Below are 22235 nucleotides of genomic sequence, written 5' to 3' on the forward strand. Positions count from 1 at the left end.
GGTACTTGGGGGGAAACTGTGTCTGACATTTTACTGTGTGTGTGTGTGTGTGTGTGTGTGTGTGTGTGTGTGTGTGCGCGCGCGCCTAATTCTCACATAACTATGTCCAGGGACTCTGTGCCTTGTGCGGCAGAATATGTATCTTCTCCAGAGGAATCCATTCCATGTACTCAGGAATGTAATATTTTGTCTCAGCCTTCCGAATCCGAGCCCCAGTGGGTAGCTTCTATTAAGGGAATGATATCCCAGATTTCTACTAGGATTGCACATTATGAGACTGAATCACAGATTTTAAAACAATCTGGAGGTTTTGTCTGGTTCTGTCCCCACTACCTCAAAATCCCCTGGTGTATCCAAAAAATGCGCGCTTGCTCAAATTATGCAGGTCGACATGGACACTGACTCTGACACGGCAGAGGGTGATGCAGATATGCGGGGGGGGGGGGTGAGGCTTCCCTGGCAAGAGGGGTGCAACTCATGATTGAGGCTATTAGGGATGTGTTACACATTACTGACAAACCACCTGAACAGGTAGAGGAGGCTTACTTTACAGACAATAAGAAAGTCTCCCTGACCTTTCCCGCGTCTAAGGAATTAAACGCATTATTTGAAAAATCCTGGGAAATCCAGAGAAAATTTCCAGATTCCAAAAAGGGTTTTTGTAGCTTTTCCTTTCCCTGAGGATGATAGGAAAAAGTGGGAAAACCCGTCTATTGTAGACGCTTCTATATCTAGACTGTCTAAGAAGGTGGTTTTACCTGTCCTGGGTTCTACCACTTTGAAAGAACCGGCAGACCGCAAGATTGAAACTACGCTCAAATCCATATACACTGCTTCAGGAGTGGCATTAAGGCCCACTATTGCCTGTGCATGGATTTCTAAAGCCATTATAAAGTGGTCAGGCACGTTACTAGAGGAATTAGATTCTCTGGATAGAAGTGACATTTAATTGTTTTTACGTAACATACAGGATTCTGCGGGTTTCATGGTGGAGGCCATGAAGGACCTGGGTAATCTGACTGCAAGGACGTCATCCATGGCTGTTTCAGCACGCAGGGGACTGCAGACGCGGAATCCAGGAGAAGTGTGGAGAACCCACCCTTCACAGGTCAGGCTCTATTTGGGGAAGCATTGGATGCGTGGATCTCCACGGCAACCGCTGGTAAGTCAACCTTTCTTCCCTCAGCCTCTCCGACGACGAAGAAACCTTTTTCTATGTTCTTTCTGCAGCCCTTTTGATCTGCAAAAGCAAAAAAGTCCTAGGCTCCTACCACTTTCTTCAGAGGTGAGCACGCAAAATCCAAAAATCCGGCACCTGCTGGTTCCTAAGACCATAAACCTGCCTCTGTGTCCTCAAAATCCTCAGCATGACGGTGGACCTCCCTGCCTGGAGAATGGGCAGGTGGGAGCGAGGCTCAGACATTTCAGTCACGTCTGGGTGTCGTCCAGTCTGGATCCCTGGGTACTGGATATTGTGTCCCAGGGATACAAACTGGAGTTTCAAGAACTCCCACCCCACTGGTTTTTCGAGTCAGGCCTACCAGCATTGCTGACAGAAAGGGCTATCCTTCAGGAAGCCATTCACAAATTGGAAAGGTCTGCTGTTATTGTTGCAGTTCCACCTCATCTGGTACACCAGGGTTACTATTCAAACCTTTTCGTGGTACCGAAACCGGATGGTTCGGTCAGGCCAATTTTGAACCTAAAGTCTCTAAACCCTTATCTGAGGGAATTCAAGTTCAAAATGGAGTCTTTGAGAGCGGTGATCTCAGGGCTAGAGGAGGGAGAGTTCCTGGTATCTCTAGATATCAAGGATGCATACCTCTACATTCCGATTTGGCCGCCACACCAGGCTTATCTCAGATTTGCACTGTTGGATTGTCACTATTATTTCCGGGCACTGCCATTCGGCCTCTCCACAGCACAGAGGGTGCTCACCAAGGTAATGGCAGAGATGATGATTCTCCTTCGCAAGCAGGGGGTGAATATAATTCCATATCTGGACGATCTGCTGATAAAGGCAGCTTCCAGGGAGAGGTTGTTGCAGTCCATTGCTCTCACGACTCGACTGCTCAGGGAACACGGATGGATCCTGAATCTTCCAAAGTCACATTTGGAGCCGACAAGGAGATAGTCTTCTTTATGGATGATCCTCGCCACGGAGGTGCAGAGGGTATTTCTTCCGGTGGAAAAAGCGTTGGTGATACAAACGATGGTCCGGGATGTCTTGAGACCTGCCCGGGTATCGGTTCATCAGTGCATTCGCATTCTGGGGAAGATGGTTGCCTCCTACAAGGCTCTACAGTACAGAAGATTTCATGCATGGTCCTTCCAACTGGATCTTCTGGACAAGTGGTCGGGATCTCACCTGCACATGCACCAGAGGATACGTCTGTCGCCGAAAGCCAGGATTTCACTCCTGTGGTGGCTACAGCTGCCTCACCTTCTCGAGAGACGCAGTTTCGGAATTCAGAACTGGATCCTTCTAACCACGGATGCAAGTCTCAGAGGTTGGAGCGCAGTCACCCAAGGGGAAACCTTCCAAGGAAGGTGGTTAAGACTGGAATCCATTCTTCCAATAAACATTCTGGAGCTAAGAGCCGTGTACAATGGCCTTCTACAAGCGGCGCATCTTCTAAAAGCTCAAGCCATTCTGGTGCAGTCAGACAATGTAACGACGGTGGCCTACATAAACCGACAGGGCAGAATGAAGAGCAGAGCTGCAATGTCAGAGGTAACAGGAATCCTCCTCTGGGCAGAACGGCACGCGTTGGCGCCGTCAGCAATCTTCATTCCGGGAGTGGGCAACTGGGAAGCGGACTTCCTCAACAGACACTATCTCCATCCAGGAGAGTGGAGCCTCCATCCGGAAAATTTATGTGAAGAGGACGGCTCGTCAGAGGCGGAACTACCGCCAGTGCAACCAGTGCGTTGCACTGGGGCCCGCCACTGTCCAGGGGCCCAAAGCAAGTAATGAGTCAAACTGACTCATTACATGCCGCTGTGTGCTGCGGGCAACCGCTGCCCACAGCACACAGCCGCCCGGACAGAGAGGAGAGGAGCGCAGCGGTACGGGGGGAAGAAGGAGGAGGGAGGTGGAGGAGGGAGCCGCAGCAGCGCTGTGTCATTGGTTGAGGCGCTGCTGCTGCTGCCCCTCTGCTTCACTATAGGCTGTCTTCCGAGAACAGCCTAGAGTGTAGCAGAGGGACAGCAGCAGCAGCGCCTCCACCAATGACACAGCGCTGCTGCGGCTCCCTCCTCCACCTCCCTCCTCCTCCTTCTCTCCTGCCCGGGAATCGTCAGAAGCTCCGGAGAGGGTAAGTATAATTCAATTATTTTCTTTCTTTCTCTCTTTCTTTCTTTCTTTCTTTCTTTCTTTCTTTCTTTCTTTCTTTCTTTCTTTCTTTCTTTCTTTCTTTCTTTCTTTCTTTCTTTCTTTCTCTCTTTCTTTCTTTCTTTCTCTCTTTCTTTCTCTCTTTCTTTCTTTCTTTCTTTCTTTCTTTCTTGTCTTTCCATGTGCAAAAGGGGGACTGCCTGCCGCAATATGTAAAAAGGGGGAATCTGCCTGCCGCAATGTGTAAAAAGGGGGAATCTTTGCCGCAATGTGTAAAAAGGGGGACTGTCTGCCGCAATGTGTAAAAAGGGGGAATCTGCCTGCCGCAATGTGTGTGTCACGATCCGGGTATCGACGCCATTTCTTACCTATCAGATGCCTCCTAAGGCTGGCTCAGCGCTCCAGGACCGGATCCCATCTGTTATCCTGATGTGCACATTCCCGCATCCTCTCCTGTCTCTCTGGACGCAGTCACAGTAACGCCTTATACATCTGGCATGGCGTCTCCCGCGGCCTCCGCCGCCGTCCCTGAGCTTCTGCATTCAGAGTGGCGATTACGTCAGCCGCGGCCTCCGCTGTGTCCGCGTGGTCGGATGTGCATCTGTCAGCCTGGCGTCTCCTGTCTCCGGTGGCCGGCGCCGCCATTACTGTTTTCCAGACCACATGGATTACAATCCAAACTTCCCTCCAAGTGTCTGCATGGGCGCAGCCATCTTGGATTCTGTCAGCTGATCATTCCTACCAATCCGTTGTCAGTATTATTAATTTGCATAATTGCCTAGCCAATGCCTTCCTTGCTGCAGGTATAAATAGGTTGTGCCTGAGCAAGGAAGGCGTCAGTGCTTTGGTTGTCAAACCTAGTTCCAGTTTGTCTCTCTTGAATGTCTTCCAGGTTCCAGCTCCTGTCTCCAGACTTCTGCTATAGAGACCCGCACCAGCATTCCATCTGCGGTGTAGCCTGACTCTCCGATCCATTCTGGACTCACCTGTTTCCAGCTACAACATCACCTGCTTCCAGCTTAGCTTCCAGCAGTGTACAGCTTCTCTTAAAGGGCCGGTGTCCTTTCTGCAGTTTACCACTCTCCACCGGTATTATTATTTCTCCGCTCTCAAATTCTACATTTCATCTACATTGCATCGCTCTCAAGCTTTATTTATTTCTTAACTGGTTCCAGCCAGTATCCACTCCGTGCCAACACCTGTCTGGTTCTAACCAGTACCCACAGCAGCATTTTATCTACAGCAGTCCAGCTTTCCCTGGAACACCAGCTGGTACGACCCTGGGCTTTCCTCATTGCTACAGTTGAGCCTGGTAAGGACTTTCCAACTTGCAGATAATAAGAACTGTCTCATACCACCAGAGCTCTGTGGCCCCTGCCACCCTGTAGTACCCAGGAACTGTATTATTATTTCTCTGCTGATTTTTATGTTACTTTTTACTGCTACTGTGATGCATGGAGTTTGTCATAAATAAATATCATTGACTTTTACTCAAGTTGTCGTGGTCACGCCTTCGGGCGGTTTCTCTTCATGTTACTTACATGTCCAGGGGTCTGATACAACCTCCCAGGTTCCGGTACATCTCAGCCCCTACAACTGAGGCTGCCTTCCGTCAGCTCAGGCCCTCAGTTGTGACAGTAAGCACTGACCAAATGAATCCAGCCGGAGACCAGGATCAAGCGGCCAGGCCGATGCAAGAACTGGCAGCCCGACTTGAACATCAGGAGGCTGCACAGGGCCACATCATCCGCTGTCTCCAGGATCTCTCTACTCGGCTGGATGGGATTCAGACAACTCTCCGTGGATCAGGCGCATCTGGGGCGTCAACCACAGTGACTCCAACTATAACCCCACCCACCTTACGCATTTCTGCTCCACGTCTTCATCTTCCAACGCCAGCAAAATTTGACGGATCTCCAAGATTCTGCAGGGGATTTCTCAACCAGTGTGAGATTCAGTTTGAGCTACAACCTGGCAATTTTCCCAGTGACCGTACAAAAATTGCCTACATCATTTCACTTCTCAGTGGCTCAGCCCTTGACTGGGCATCACCGTTATGGGAGAGGTCCGACACCCTGCTATCTTCTTACACTGCATTCGTGTCAACATTCAGGCGCATCTTCGACGAGCCAGGCCGGGTAACTTCAGCTTCGTCTGAGATTCTCCGTTTACGCCAGGGATCACATACTGTAGGACAATATCTTATACAGTTCCAGATCCTGGCATCTGAACTGGCATGGAACGACGAGGCCCTGTATGCTGCATTCTGGCATGGTTTATCCGAGCGTATTAAAGATGAGTTAGCTACCAGAGACTTACCCTCCAAGTTAGATGAGCTAATCTCACTTTGTACAAAAGTTGACTTACGTTTCAGAGAGAGAGCAACTGAGCGTGGAAGATCATCTGCTCCAAAATCTTCTGCTCCTCCTCCTCGCCAACTGTCACCAACTAAAGATGAACCCATGCAAATTGGCCATTCCCGTTTAACTCCTGCTGAGCGCCGAAGACGTCTCTCCGAGTCTCTCTGTCTTTATTGTGCAGCTCCGTCTCACACCATTAATGCCTGTCCCAAACGTCCGGGACTCCAAGTCCTAGCTCGTCAAGGAGAGGGCCGGCTAGGAGTAATGATCTCCTCTCCATCTCCTCAAGATTGTAATCTCCCAGTCTCGCTTCAAGTTGCTCAACGTTATCAGAACGTCATTGCCCTCCTGGATTCCGGAGCAGCTGGGAACTTTATTACCGAAGCCTATGTTAAACGGTGGTCCCTACCCACCGAGAGACTTCCTTCCTCCTTTTCCTTAACTGCCGTGGATGGCAGTAAAATTTTTGATACAGTTATTGCTCTAAGGACTCTACCAGTTCGTCTGAGAGTGGGAGTTCTTCATTCCGAACTTATTTCACTTTTAGTGATTCCAAGAGCCACACATCCTGTGGTCCTGGGCCTTCCATGGCTCCGTCTTCACAATCCTACAATTGATTGGACGACTACGCAAATCCTGGCATGGGGTCCCTCCTGTGCTGAGACATGTTTGTTTAAAGTGTTGCCTGTCTGTTCTTCCTCCCCCAGGTCGTCTGATGTTCCACCTCCTCCATATCAAGATTTCACGGATGTGTTCAGTAAAGCTTCTGCTGATATCCTTCCTCCTCATAGAGAATGGGACTGCCCGATTGATCTCGTTCCAGGGAAGGTTCCACCTCGAGGCCGAACTTATCCGTTGTCTCTGCCCGAGACGCATTCTATGGAGGAATACATTAAAGAGAACCTAGCAAAGGGGTTCATTCGACCTTCTTCTTCTCCAGCCGGCGCAGGCTTCTTTTTTGTAAAAAAGAAAGATGGTGGTCTGCGGCCGTGCATCGACTACAGAGGTTTGAACGACATTACCATTAAGAACCGCTATCCTTTACCCCTGATTACTGAGCTCTTTGACAGAGTTAGCGGAGCTACCATCTTTACAAAGCTGGACTTGAGAGGTGCATACAATCTCATTTGGATCCGTGAGGGTGACGAGTGGAAGACCGCATTTAACACCCGTGATGGACATTATGAGTACCTCGTCATGCCCTTCGGATTGAGCAATGCTCCAGCTGTCTTCCAGCATTTCGTCAATGAGATCTTCAGAGACATTCTATACCGTCATGTCGTGGTCTATCTAGACGATATCCTCATTTTTGCCAACAATTTAGAGGAACATCGTTTTTGGGTAAAGGAGGTTCTGTCCCGTCTCCGTGTCAATCATCTCTATTGCAAATTAGAGAAATGCGTCTTTGAAGTCAAGTCCATTCCGTTTCTAGGGTACATTGTGTCCGGTTCCGGACTAGAGATGGATCCTGAGAAACTACAAGCAATCCAGAATTGGCCGGTACCCTTAACCCTCAAAGGGGTCCAGAGGTTCTTAGGGTTCGCCAATTATTACCGAAAGTTTATACGAGACTTTTCCACCATTGTGGCGCCTATTACTGCTTTTACCAAGAAGGGTGCTAACCCGTCCAAGTGGTCTGAAGAAGCCATGCAAGCTTTTCATCTTTTAAAACAGAGGTTCATCTCTGCGCCTGTCCTGAAACAGCCTGACATCGACTCTCCTTTCATCCTAGAGGTGGATGCCTCCTCCGTTGGAGTAGGAGCGGTGTTATCTCAGAGGGCTAAAGATGGCCATTTACATCCTTGCAGTTCTTCTCACGGAAGTTCTCCCCAGCGGAGCGCAACTATGCCATTGGCGACCAGGAGTTGCTAGCCATCAAGCTCGCTCTAGAGGAGTGGAGATATCTGTTGGAGGGAGCTTCTCATTCAATCACCATCCTTACAGACCACAAGAACCTTCTATATCTGAAAGGCGCACAATGTCTCAACCCTCGTCAGGCCAGATGGGCACTTTTCTTTTCCAGGTTCGACTTTAAACTCCAGTTCTGTCCGGGCTCTCAGAATCGCAAGGCCGATGCCCTTTCCCGCTCATGGGAGCAAGAAAATGAGTCAGAGTCTTCAGACAAGCATCCTATTATAAATCCGTTGGCATTCTCCACGGTAGGGATGGACTCTACGCCCCCATCAGGGAAAAGTTTTGTGAAGCCGACACTAAGGAAGAAGCTCATGCATTGGGCCCATGCTTCCCGCTTTGCCGGACATACAGGTATCCAAAAAACCCTGGAGTTTATCTCTAGGTCTTATTGGTGGCCAACTCTGAAAAAGGACGTTTTGGAGTTTATTGCATCTTGCCCAAAGTGTGCTCAACATAAAGTATCCCGCCAGTCGCCTGCGGGGCAACTGGTTCCACTATCTGTTCCCCGTCGACCATGGACCCATTTGTCGATGGATTTTATTACAGATTTGCCCATGTGCAACAAGTTTAATACCATCTGGGTGGTAGTTGACCGGTTCACCAAGATGGCACACTTCATTCCTCTCACCGGTCTTCCGTCAGCTTCCAAGTTGGCTCAAGTATTCATACAAGAGATCTTTCGACTCCACGGTCTTCCAGAAGAATCTCAGATCGAGGAGTTCAATTCACAGCCAAATTCTGGCGAAGTTTATGTCAAGCCCTCCAAGTCAAGCTAAAGTTTTCCACGGCTTACCATCCTCAGACCAATGGTCAAACTGAGAGGGTGAATCAGGACTTGGAGTCCTTCCTCCGCATCTATGTGTCCTCCTCTCAAGATGACTGGGTTCAATTACTTCCCTGGGCCGAGTTCTGTCATAACAACCAGTATCATTCTTCATCTTCTTCAACACCATTCTTCACCAACTTTGGATTCCACCCTAAAGTCCCTGAGTTCCAACCGCTTCCAGCAACTTCTGTTCCCGCAGTGGATATCACCTTGCATCAGTTTGCCAATATCTGGAAGAGCGTACGATCAGCTCTGCTCAAGGCATCGTTCAGGTACAAGAAGTTTGCGGATAAGAAGCGTCGAGCAGTTCCTGCTCTCAAGGTGGGTGATCGGGTATGGTTATCCTCGAAGAATTTGAGGTTAAGAGTTCCCAGTATGAAGTTTGCACCTCGCTACATCGGTCCTTTTAAAATTGATCAAGTCATCAATCCTGTTGCTTACAGACTCCAGTTGCCTCCCTTCTTAAAGATACCCAGGACATTCCATGTTTCCCTGTTGAAACCGCTAATCTTGAATCGGTTTCATTCCTCACTTCCTCCAACTCCGAAAGTCCAAACTCAACGAGGCGTTGAGTATGAAGTAGCCAAGATCCTGGACTCACGTCACCGTTACGGTCAACTTCAGTATCTTATTGACTGGAAGGGTTATGGCCCTGAGGAACGTTCATGGACCAATGCTTCTGATATCCATGCTCCTGCCTTGGTCCGGAGATTCCATTCCAAGTTTCCTCAAAAGCCAAAGAAGTGTCCTGGGGCCACTCCTAAAGGGGGGGGGGTGCTGTCACGATCCGGGTATCTGGACGCCATTTCTTACCTATCAGATGCCTCCTAAGGCTGGCTCAGCGCTCCAGGACCGGATCCCATCTGTTATCCTGATGTGCACATTCCCGCATCCTCTCCTGTCTCTCTGGACGCAGTCACAGTAACGCCTTATACATCTGGCATGGCGTCTCCCGCGGCCTCCGCCGCCGTCCCTGAGCTTCTGCATTCAGAGTGGCGATTACGTCAGCCGCGGCCTCCGCTGTGTCCACGTGGTCGGATGTGCATCTGTCAGCCTGGCGTCTCCTGTCTCCGGTGGCCGGCGCCGCCATTACTGTTTTCCAGACCACATGGATTACAATCCAAACTTCCCTCCAAGTGTTTGCATGGGCGCAGCCATCTTGGATTCTGTCAGCTGATCATTCCTACCAATCCTTTGTCAGTATTATTAATTTGCATAATTGCCTAGCCAATGCCTTCCTTGCTGCAGGTATAAATAGGTTGTGCCTGAGCAAGGAAGGCGTCAGTGCTTTGGTTGTCAAACCTAGTTCCAGTTTGTCTCTCTTCTGTGAATGTCTTCCAGGTTCCAGCTCCTGTCTCCAGACTTCTGCTATAGAGACCCGCACCAGCATTCCATCTGCGGTGTAGCCTGACTCTCCGATCCATTCTGGACTCACCTGTTTCCAGCTACAACATCACCTGCTTCCAGCTTAGCTTCCAGCAGTGTACAGCTTCTCTTAAAGGGCCGGTGTCCTTTCTGCAGTTTACCACTCTCCACCGGTATTATTATTTCTCCGCTCTCAAATTCTACATTTCATCTACATTGCATCGCTCTCAAGCTTTATTTATTATTTAACTGGTTCCAGCCAGTATCCACTCCGTGCCAACACCTGTCTGGTTCTAACCAGTACCCACAGCAGCATTTTATCTACAGCAGTCCAGCTTTCCCTGGAACACCAGCTGGTACGACCCTGGGCTTTCCTCATTGCTACAGTTGAGCCTGGTAAGGACTTTCCAACTTGCAGATAATAAGAACTGTCTCATACCACCAGAGCTCTGTGGCCCCTGCCACCCTGTAGTACCCAGGAACTGTATTATTATTTCTCTGCTGATTTTTGTCACTTTTTACTGCTACTGTGATGCATGGAGTTTGTCATAAATAAATATCATTGACTTTTACTCAAGTTGTCGTGGTCACGCCTTCGGGCGGTTTCTCTTCATGTTACTTACATGTCCAGGGGTCTGATACAACCTCCCAGGTTCCGGTACATCTCAGCCCCTACAACTGAGGCTGCCTTCCGTCAGCTCAGGCCCTCAGTTGTGACAGTGTGAAAAGGGGGAATCTGCCTGCTGCAATGTGTAAAAAGGGGAACTGTCTGCCGCAATGTGTAAAAAGGGGGAATCTGCCTGCCGCAATGTGTAAAAAGGGGGACTGTCTGACGCAATGTGTAAAAAGGGAGAATCTGCCTGCCGCAATGTGTAAAAAGGGAGAATCTGCCTGCCGCAATGTGTAAAAAGGGGGAATCTGTCTGCCGTAATGTGTAAAAAGGGCACGCTGTCTGCCGTAATGTGTAAAAAGAGGAATCTGTCTGCCGTAAGGTGTAAAGGGGTCTCTACCTGGTGTAGTGGCGCTACTGTGCGGCGTAATTTGAATAATGGAGACTACTGTGCACCGTTTTATGAATTGGTATTATTTTGTGGCCACACCCCTTCCCCACGAAGCCACGCCACTATGTATTTTTGCGCGCGCCTGTGGCGCGCACTGCCTCTGTTTTGCATGCAGGGGTGGGGCTCCGATGCCGTTTTTTGCACACAGTGCTAAAATGTCTAGTTACGGCACTGTTGTAAGGTATCTATTTCTCTGGCCCTGAGCAGGTCCCCCTCACCAGATCCTCTCCAGGGGTGAGGGGGTGGACTTGAACGTGATGGGGGGGGCCAAAGCATTTTGTCGCACCTGGGCCCACCGCTCGCTAGTTCCGCCACTGCGGCTCGTCACAGAAAATCGGACTCTCTGTTTGTTCTGTATGATCCCAAGAAAATTGGGTGTCCTGCGTCTAAGCAGATGATATCTCGCTGGATCAGGGTCACTATCCAGCATGCATATTCTACGGCTGGTTTGCCGTGTCCAAAATCTGTTAAGGCCCACTCTACTCGTAAGGTGGGTTCTTCTGAGCGGCTGCCCGGTGTGCTCAACTTTACAACTTTGCCGTGCAGCTACTTGGTCTGGGTCGAACACGTTTGCTAAGTTCTACAAGTTTGATACTTTGGCCTCTGAGGACCTAGAGTTTGGTCAATCAGTTCTGCAGGAGCCTCTGCGCTCTCCCTCCCGTTCTGGGAGCTTTGGTACATCCCCATGGTACTAATATGGACCCCAGCATCCTCTAGAACGTAAGAGAAAAAGGATTTTAATTTCCTACCGGTAAATCCTTTTCTCATAGTCCGTAGAGGATGCTGGGCACCCGCCCAGCGCTTCGTGATCCTGCAGTGGTTATTTCATCCAGTACTGCTTTGTTCTTGGTTAAGTACTGTTTTGGTTACTTGGTTAAGTAATATTGTTCAGCCGTTGCTGAGTTCTCGAGCTGGTTAGCTTGATTTGCCTTGTATGTGTGAGCTGCTGTGAATCTCGCCACTATCTGTGTAAAATCCTTCTCTCGAAGTTGTCCGACTCCTCGGGCACAGTTTCTAGAATGAGTCTGGTAGGAGGGGCATAGAGGGAGGAGCCAGCCCACACTATCAGTCTTAACGTGCCCATGGCTCCAGGTGGACCCATCTATACCCCATGGTACTAATATGGACCCCAGCATCCTCTACAGACTATGAGAAAAGAATTTACCGGTAGGTAATTAAAATCCTATTTATAGTGCTATACGTCTCAATCTTTTCCTGTTATCCAGTGACTACAAGTCTCAGCTGTTCGTTTTTTAGTGCCATATAAGTCTCCATTCGTTTCTGTCCTAGGACCACATGTATTAAGCCTCAACATGAGATAAATCTGAGACGCATAAGGAGAGATAAATGACTAGCCAACCAGCTCCCAACTGCCATGTTACAGGCTGTGTTTGAAAAATGACAGTTAGGAGCTGGTTGGCTGGTTATTTATCTTTCCTTATGTGTCTCAGATTTATCTCTTGTTAAGGCTTAATACATTTGGGCCCTAGTGCCCTACAAGTTTCAGCCTGTTCCTATTGTAGCAGTGAGCTACAGTTCCAGCCTGCTCCTATTACAGTGTACTACATATCCCAGCCTGTTTCCTGCAGCTGACCTCTGCCAGAGAGTCTACCTATTTTACTGCATTTCAATTGAGACTTATCCAACACCCTTCTGAGCGTAAAGACTGTTTCCAAGTTCTCAACTATCCTGCTTAGCTCCTACATCTCCTGTGCCTGCAGTATCCTGTCATCACCCGTAAACTGTCTCTGCTGAGCTGTCCGCACACATATTCCTGGACATCTGCCAGCTATACTATTCTTTTTTTTCTGCATACATTTATCTACAGGATAACAACTCCCACTGGTGCACACACCTCTACCTGATCATATACGCCAGCCCTACTGGTAACAGAGACTGTTTCTATGTCTATCACCTGTATCCTGTATTAAATAAAGATTCTTTGTTCAGATCTCCTAGTTTTCTCCATACACGCTCCAGTTGTTCAATGACCTTGGCCACTGTCACAAATCTAAACCAATTACAGATCATGACAACTCGAGGTCCTAACAGAACTTTCAAAACTAAAAGTGTATAAATCAATGGGGCCAGATGGGATATACCCAAGGATAATAAAAGAGCTAAAAGAGCTAAAATATGTGCTGGTGGCACCATTAACAGAATTATTTAACCAGTCACTAAATACAGGTGCCATTCCAGGGGACTGGAAAAGAGCGAATGTAGTTCCACTGTACGAAAGCGGAAGCAAGGAAGAAGCAAGTAACTACAGACCAGTAAGCCTTACATCAGTAGTAGGGAAAGTAATGGAAAAACTATTAAAAGAAAGAGTTGTGGAATATCTTAAATCAAACAATTTACAGGATCCAAAACAGCATGGATTTACTGGTGGGAGATCATGCCAAACAAATTTTAATTACTTTTTTGACTCTGTGATGAAATTAATAGATCAAGGGAGGTTCTGTAGATGTAGCATATCTAGACTTTAGTAAGGCATTTGACACTGTCCCACATCGCAGACTGCTAAATAAACTTGAAAGCGTGGGGGTGGATTTTAAAACAGTTAAATGAATAAGAACCTTGTTGCAGGATAGGAAACAGACAGTTGTAGTAAATGGAGTGCAATCTTTGGAGGAAAATGTTACCAGTGGAGTACCCCAGGGATCTGTACTCAGACCAGTTCTCTTTAATATCTTTGTTGGTGACATTACAAATGGTATTGAAGGGAAAGTATGCCTTTTTGTAGATGATACAAAGATATGCAACAGGGTAGACACACCAGGAGGGGTAAAACAAATGATTGATGACCTAGCTAGGCTTGAAAAATGGTACAGAACGTGGCAAGTCAGATGCTTGGTTGCATAGGGAGAGGAATCAGTAGCAGGAAAAAGAGAAGTAATAATGCCACTGTATAGGTCATTGGTACGGCCTCATCTGGAATACTGTGTCCAGTTCCGGAGACCATATCTCCAGAAGGATATAAATACATTAGAGAGTGTACAAAGAAGGGCAATTAAAATGGTGCATGGCCTACATCACAAACCTTACCCGGAAAGGTTAAAAGATCTTAACATGTATAGTTTGGAGGAGAGAAGAGAAAGGGGGGACATGATAGAAACTTTCAAATATACCAAAGGTTTTAACAAAGTACAGGAGGGAAACATTCTTCAAAGGAAGAGGAGTATTAGAACTCGAGGACATACACTCAAACTGGAGAAAGGCAGATTCAGGGGAAATTTAAGGAAACATTACTTCACAGAAAGGGTAGTGCACAGGTTCTCAAACTCGGTCCTCAGGACCCCACACAGTGCATGTTTTGCAGGTCTCCTCACAGAATCACAAGTGAAATAATTAGCTCCACCTGTGGACCTTTTAAAATGTGTCAGTGATTAATTAATACACCTGTGCACTTGCTGGGTTATCTGCAAAACATGCACTGTGTGGGGTCCTGAGGACCGAGTTTGAGAACCCCTGGGGTAGTGGATAAGTGGAATAGCCTCCCATCAGAGGTGGTAAAGGCTAAGACTGTAGAGCAATTTAAACATGCTTGGGATAGGCATATGAATATCCTTACAAAGAATTAACAAAGAATTAAAGTTCAAAAAGGGTTGAGATTACCTAAAGGATAAAAAAAGGGGCAGACTAGATGGGCCAAGTGGTTCTTATCTGCCGTCAAATTCTATGTTTCTAACTCTGTAGGTAGTTTTGAATTCATAGAACATGTCCATTTTTTTACTGACTGTTCTCTGTTTGTAGGACCCCAACATACCCCTATGCACTAAGCAATTCAAAATGTTTCACATAGTCACGAATAAAAGCCTGAGGGGAACAAAGGAACAAATATATTAAAACATAATAAAATAAAAAAAACATGGGATATAATGACTTGTGAGACATCTGGAGCTCTGAGACCCCAGGTGAACTTGTATGTTGTTTTTTTTTAAGCTGCAAACGTTTACAAGGCAAATTCTGGTTGGTTTTACCTTGTAAACGTTTGCTGCTTTTAAAAAAACTTACGAGTTTGGCCGGAGTTTTGGAGCACCAGCCATCTCACAAGTCATTACATCCCGCCCCATATGTTTAATGCTAGTAACCTCTGCATGAATTGTGATGTTTAAAAACAACTGAAATAGCACTAATTATTAAATGCACATAGAGCTTCTGCAAATAATTATTTTATATGTAATTTCTCCCAAACAGGCCACAATTTGCACTGTTAGATGAATGCACCAGTGCTGTGAGTATAGATGTGGAAGGAAAGATATTTCAAGCCGCAAAAGATGCTGGGATAAGCCTTCTTTCCATAACTCATCGCCCTTCTCTGTGGTAAGCAGTAAATCCTGAATGCAACATTAGAGGAATACATACAGTGTATGTTTTAACACACAGTGTAAATGGGAGGCATTCCATTTACCAGCTGTCGGGATCCCGGCTGTCCGGATACCAACACTGGAATCCTGACACCTAGTGAAATACCGCCAACCTGGAATCCCCACTTGGGGTGGTGGTCCACACCGCCACCCGAGGGGAAATATAATCCTGTGGCGTCCAAAGGTCGCCACCAGGCCCGAAGTGTAGTGAGCCAGCAAGGGGACACGCTGCACTTGCCACCGGTATCCCAGCTGTCAGGATCCCGGCATTGGTCTCCTGACCGCCGAGATACTAAACGGTCTCCTAACAGCCGGGATATCATACTGATCTCCTGTAAATACGGTACTACCATTATTATCTCTTCTATATAAATCCAGTTCTATGGCCCTACAATGGAGCTGAGAATAATATACCGTACATACATTTTACTCTGTAATATGCTATTATATACATTAGATCTATCTGTCTATCACATGTTATTGTCACCTCAATTATTAAAATAAATCTATATGATCAAAATATAAGGGGGTAGAATGTTTAAAATGACATATTCCAATGCTGCTGGTATTTTTTCATGTAGCAGTGGCTGCAGGTGTAGTCTTCACAGAGTATACAATCAGGTGAAGCGGTGTTGCATTTCCTAGTAGCTCTTTGACAACTATTTATCGGATATTTTATGGTTTATATAAAACCACCCACACTTGTATGGTATTTGCCATTCAGATTTTCCATTGTACCACAGTGATGTACTGTAAGAGCTGGGCCTCTTGCTTCTACACTGCTCAAAAAAAAATAAAGGGAACACTTAAACAACACATCCTAGATCTGAATGAATGAAATATTCTTATTAAATACTTGAAATACTAGACCTCATGTGGCTGGAGTGTGTCAGCAGTTCCTGCAAGGCGAAGGCATTGATGCTATGGACTGGCCCGCCCGTTCCCCAGACCTGAATCCAATTGAGCGCATCTGGGACATCATGTCTCGCTCCATCCACCAACGCCACGTTGCACCACAGACTGTCCAGGAGTTGGCGGATGCTTTAGTCCATGTCTGGGAGGAGATCCCTCAGGAGACCATCCGCCACCTCATCAGGAGCATGCCCAGGCGTTGTAGGGAGGTCATACAGGCACGTGGAGGCCACACACACTACTGAGCCTTATTTTGACTTGTTTTAAGGACATTACATCAAAGTTGGATCAGCCTGTAGTGTGTTTTTCCACTTTAATTTTGAGTGTGACTCCAAATCCAGACCTCCATGGGTTAATAAATTTGATTTCCATTGATAATTTTTGTGTGATTTTGTTGTCAGCACATTCAACTATGTAAAGAACAAAGTATTTAATGAGAATATTTCATTCATTCAGATCTAGGATGTGTTATTTTAGTGTTCCCTTTATTTTTTTGAGCAGTGTATCTAATCCCAGGCCAAAAGTTGGCAGCTTACCCCTGGTGGCGAGGATAGATTTAAACTGTGGGGTAAATTTAATAAGATGGGAGTTCTATTTAAGATGGGATGTTGCCCGTAGCAACCAATCAGATTTTACTTCTCATTTATCTAGCACCTTCTAGAAGATAATACCTGAAATCTAATTGGTTGCTATGGGCAACATCCCATCTTAAATAGAACTCCCATCTTAGTAAATTTACCCCCGTGACTGTGTGATCACTTTATAATAGAGTAGCAATCCATTATGGCCTCATTCCCTCAATATCTTATACAGTATATAGTCTTCACTCATTAACCAACATTAATTTTATTTGTATTGTAAGATTTTCTTGCTTGCCAAGTTCTCTTTAGTAGGTTTTATTTGCTTTTATTTCAACCATGTATGAACTAAACAGTAAAATGTTGCTGTTCTGATTAGAGAGGCGTAACCAGTGGGTGGCGATATAACACATTACATGTCTGTTTAAACTGCCCCTTTTTTCCAGTTTTTATTGAAATTTAAGCAATTCAGTAAATAGCCAGTGAATAACCTGAAATTGTACAAAGGTAAGCAGTATACTGCTTGCAGTTAAATAGAAACTACTATAAGTAAAAATAGGATTTTAATACCTACCGGTAAATCCTTTTCTATGAGTCCGTAGAGGATGTTGGGGACACCAAAAGAACCATGGGGTATAGACGGGATCCGCAGGAGACATGGGCACTTTAAGACTTTCAAAGGGGTGTGACCTGGCTCCTCCCTCTATATCCCTCCCCAGACTCTGTTTGGAACTGTGCCCGGAGAGACGGACATTCCGAGGAAAGGAATTAACAAACAAGGTGAGCATTATACCAGCTCATGCCATAAACATGCCGAATAACATGGCATTCAACTGAACACATGCCAACGGACATGAACAAAATTCAGCAACAAGCTGAAGAAACCATAACACAACCTGTGTGTAACCAGAACTAAACTGCAGATACAGTACGCACTGGGACGGGCGCCCAACATCCTCTACGGACTCATAGAAAAAGATTTACCGGTAGGTATTAAAATCCTATTTTCTATTTCGTTCTAGAGGCTGTTGGGGACACCAAAAGAACCATGGGGTTTATACCAAAGCTCTATAGCGGGCGGGAGAGTGCGGATGACTCTGCAGCACCGATTGACCAAACTTAAGGTCCTCATCGGCCAAGGTATCAAACTTGTAAAATTTTGCAAACGTGTTTGACCCCGACCAAGTAGCAGCTCGGCAAAGTTGCAATGCCGTGACACCCCGGGCTGCCGCCCAGGACGAGCCCACCTTCCTAGTGGAATGGGCCTTCACCGATTTCGGCAATGGCAAACCTGCCGTGGAATGAGCCTGCTGAATCGTTCGACATATCCAGCGGGCAATGGTCTGCTTGGAAGCAGGACACCCAATCTTATTGGGAGCATACAGGATAAACAGAGACTCTGATTTCCTAACTGGAGCCGTTCTGGCGACATAAATTTTCAAAGCTCTGACCACATCTAGAGACTTTTCCTCAGCCAAAGCGCCAGTAGCCACTAGCACCACAATAGGTTGGTTAATATGAAAAGAGGAAACCACCTTTGGCAGAAATTGTTGCCGAGTTCTCAACTCTGCTCTATCTTCATGGAAGATCAAATAAGGGCTCTTGTGAGACAAGGCCGCTAACTCAGACACCCGCCTTGCGGATGCCAATGCCAACAAAACCTTCCACGTGAGGAATTTCAATTCCACTTTACGTAAAGGTTCAAACCAATGTGATTGAAGGAATGTCAATACCACATTAAGGTCCCAAGGTGCCACAGGGGGCACAAAGGGAGGCTGTATGTGCAGGACCCCTTTCACGAAGGTCTGCACCTCAGGAAGTGAGGCCAATTGTTTCTGAAAGAAAATTGACAAGGCAGAAATCTGCACCTTAATGGAGCCTAATTTAAGGCCCGCATCCACTCCATTTTGTAGAAAAAGGAGAAACCGTCCAAGGTCAAACTTCTCCACAGGAGCTTTCTTGGACTCGCACCAGGAAACATATTTCCTCCAAATACGGTGATAGTGCTTTGACGTCACACCCTTCCTAGCAAGAATAAGGGTAGGGATGACTTCACTGGGAATACCCTTTCGGCCTAAAATCTGGCGTTCAACCGCCATGCCGTCAAACGTAGCCGCTGTAAGTCCTGATGGATGAACGGCCCCTGTCGTAGCAGATCCTCGCGAAGAGGAAGAGGCCAGGGATCTTCGTCCAGTAACGCCTGAAGATCCGGGTACCAAATTCTCCTTGGCCAGTCTGGAACTACAAGGAGCGCTGGAATCTTTGTTTTTCTTAGAATTCTCAGAACCTTTGGGATGAGAGGAAGCGGAGGGAAAATGTACACCGACGGAAACACCCAAGGTGACGTCAGTGCATCCACTGCCGCCGCCTGAGGGTCCCTGGACCTGGAACAATACTTCAGAAGTTTTCTGTTGAGGCGAGATGCCATCGTGTCTATGTGGGGAACCCCCCAAAGACTTGTCACTAGTGTGAAGACCTCTTGATGGAGGCTCCACTCTCCTGGATGTAGATCGTGTCTGCTGAGGAAGTCTGCTTCCCAGTTGTCCACCCCGGAAGAGCGCTTGTATGTGTCTCTGCCCAGCGGAGAATCTTTGTGGCCTCTGCCATGGCTGTCCTGCTCTTTGTGCCGCCTTGGCGGTTTATGTATGCTACTGCTGTCACATTGTCCGATTGGATCAGGACAGGCCGGTTTCGAAGAAGATGCTCCGCTTGCAGAAGGCCGTTGTAAATGGCCCTTAGCTCCAGAACGTTTATGTGAAGATGAGTCTCTGGACCTGACCATCTTCCTTGGAAGGACACCCCTTGTGTGACTGCTCCCCAACCTCAGAGACTTGCATCCATGGTCACTAGGATCCAGTCCTGGATCCCGAACCTGCGTCCCTCTAAGAGGTGAGAGCTGTGGAGCCACCACAGGAGTGAGATTCTGGTGTTGGGAGAGAGAATTATTCTCCGGTGCATATGAAGGTGGGATCCGGACCACTTGTCCAACAGGTCCCACTGAAACACTCTGGCATGGAACCTCCCAAACTGGAGGGCTTCGTATGCCGCTACAATCTTCCCCAGCAACCAAATGCATTGATGAATGGAGACTGTTGTTGGTTTCAGAATGAGTTTTACCAAACTCTGAATTTCCAGAGCTTTCTCCATAGGGAGGAACACTCTCTGCTGGACTGTGTCCAGAATCATACCTAAAAACGCCAACCGGGTTGTTGGGATTAACTGTGATTTCGGCAAGTTTAAGATCCAGCCGTGCTGTTGCAGAATCGATAGGGACAGTGCAATGTCCTGTACCAACTTGTCTTTGGATCTCGCCTTTATCAGGAGATTGGGGGTAATTCCAAGTTGATCGCAGCAGAAATTTTTATAGCAATTGGGCAAAACCATGTGCACTGCAGGGGAGACAGATTTAACATGTGCAGAGAGAGTTAGATTTGGGTGTGGTGTGTCCAATCTGCAATCTAAATTGCAGTGTAAAAATAAAACAGCCAGTATTTACCCTGCACAGAAACAAAATAACCCACCCAAATCTAACTCTCTCTCTGCAAATGTTATATCTGCCCCCCTGCAGTGCACATGGTTTTGCCCAACTGCTAAAAAATTTCCTTCTGCGATCAACTTGGAATTACCCCCATTGTCCAAGTATGGGATAATTGTAACTCCTCGCTTGCAGAGGAGAACCATCATCTCTACCATGACTTTTGTGAAAATCCTCGGAGCCGTGGACAGGCCAAACGGCAACGTCTGAAACTGGTAATGAGTATCCTGGATTGCAAACCTGAGGTACCTTTGATGAGGGGGATAGATAGGGACATGAAGGTATGCATCCTTTATGTCCAATGATACCATGAATTCCCCCTCCTCCAGACTGGAGATCACCGCTCTGAGAGACTACATCTTGAATTTGAATTTCTTCAGGAAAAAATTTAGAGATGTCAGGTTGAGGATTGGTCTTACCGAGCCATCCGGCTTTGGTACCACAAACAGGCTTGAATAAAAGCCCTCCCCTTGCTGTGCCAGGGGAACCGGGACCACAACCGGATTTTGACACAATTTTTGTATTGCTCCACAGACTAGAACTCTGTCTGGAAGCGAAGCTGGTAAGGTTGATTTGAAAAAACAGCGAGGGGGGACGTCTTGAAACTCCAGTTTGTACCCTTGGGTCACAATTTGCAACACCCAAGGGTCTAGGTCCGAACGAACCCAGACCTGACTGAAGAACTTTAGGCGTGCCCCCACCGGTGCGGTCTCCTGTAGGGAAGACCCGGCGTCATGCGGTAGATTTGGCAGAAGCCGAGGAGGACTTCTGCTCCTGGGAACCCGAGGAGGCGGGTGTTCTCTTGCCCCTTCCTTTACCTCTGGTAGCAAGGAAGAAATTTCCTCGGCCTCTTTTATACTTGTTGGGCCGAAAGGACTGCATTTGATAGTTTGGTTTCTTTTGTTGCGCGGGAACATAAGGTAAATAGGTTGACTTACCCGCGGTGGCCGCCGATACCAAATCAGTAAGGCCATCACTAAAAAGTTCACCTCCCTTAAATGGAAGGGACTCCATATTTTTCTTGGAATCGGCGTCAGCATTCCACTGGTGAGTCCAAAGCGCTCGCCTAGCCGCAACTGACATAGCATTAGCCTTAGCACAGAGGAGGCCAGCATCTCTTGCAGCCTCTTTCAATTACGCAGCCGCATCCCTGATATAACCAAGCGTCACTAGGATGCTATCCCTATCAAGATTATCCAAATCAGAAGAGAAACTTTCAGCCCATTTTTCAATAGCGCTACTTACCCACGCTGACGCAATAAGAGGCCTAAGCTGCGTCCCCGTGGTTGTAAAAATAGCTTTCAAAGCAGGCTCATGTTTACGATCAGCCGGCTCCTTAAGGTTCGTCGACTGAGCCGCAGGGAGGGCTACCTGTTTAGACAAGCGCGCTAGGGCCTTGTCAACTGTGGCTGGTGTTTCCCACTTTTCCCTATCAGCCGCAGGAAAGGGGTACGCCACCTTGATCCGGTTAGGAATTAGAAATTTTTTATCAGGGTTGTTCCAAATGCCATCAAAGAGGTCATTTAGTTCAAAACATGGAGGAAAAGCAACTGAGCGTCTCTTTTCCTTGTAAATAAGGACCCTCGTTTCAGGTGTAATAGGGTCCTCATCAATATGTAATATGTCTTTAACAGCTACAATCATATACTGGATACTCTTAGCTAATTTAGGATCTAATCTGGAATCAGCATAGTCGACATCAGCCTCAGAGTCTGTGTCGGTATCTGTGTCAACTAATTGGTCAACACCACGTTTGAGCGACCCCGGAGGGCCCTGGACCTGCAATAAAGCATCCTCCATTGATCTCTTCCACACCTGGATTTAAGATTCAGACTGATCAAACTTTTGATTTAAAAGAGTGACATTAGCATTTAAAGCATTCAAAGTAGATAACCAGTCAGCAGCCGGCGGTGCCGACAGGGCCACCCCCAAAACATATGGTGTCCCCAATAAATTATCCCCCTGAGAGGAATAATCTGCCTC

General features: G+C 47.1%; 1 protein-coding gene across 1 annotated transcript in view; it reads left to right on the plus strand.

Moving 5' to 3' along the window:
- Window positions 1-22235, plus strand: part of ABCD2 (ATP binding cassette subfamily D member 2) — a 197581-nt gene that overhangs the window by 170438 nt on the left and 4908 nt on the right. The window contains exon 9 of the mRNA XM_063927090.1: window positions 15058-15183. Within this exon, the coding sequence (XP_063783160.1) occupies window positions 15058-15183 (126 nt within the window). The remainder of the gene's footprint in view (window positions 1-15057; window positions 15184-22235) is intronic.

Source organism: Pseudophryne corroboree, chromosome 6, assembly GCF_028390025.1.
Source record: "Pseudophryne corroboree isolate aPseCor3 chromosome 6, aPseCor3.hap2, whole genome shotgun sequence".
Taxonomy (NCBI): Eukaryota; Metazoa; Chordata; class Amphibia; order Anura; family Myobatrachidae; genus Pseudophryne; species Pseudophryne corroboree.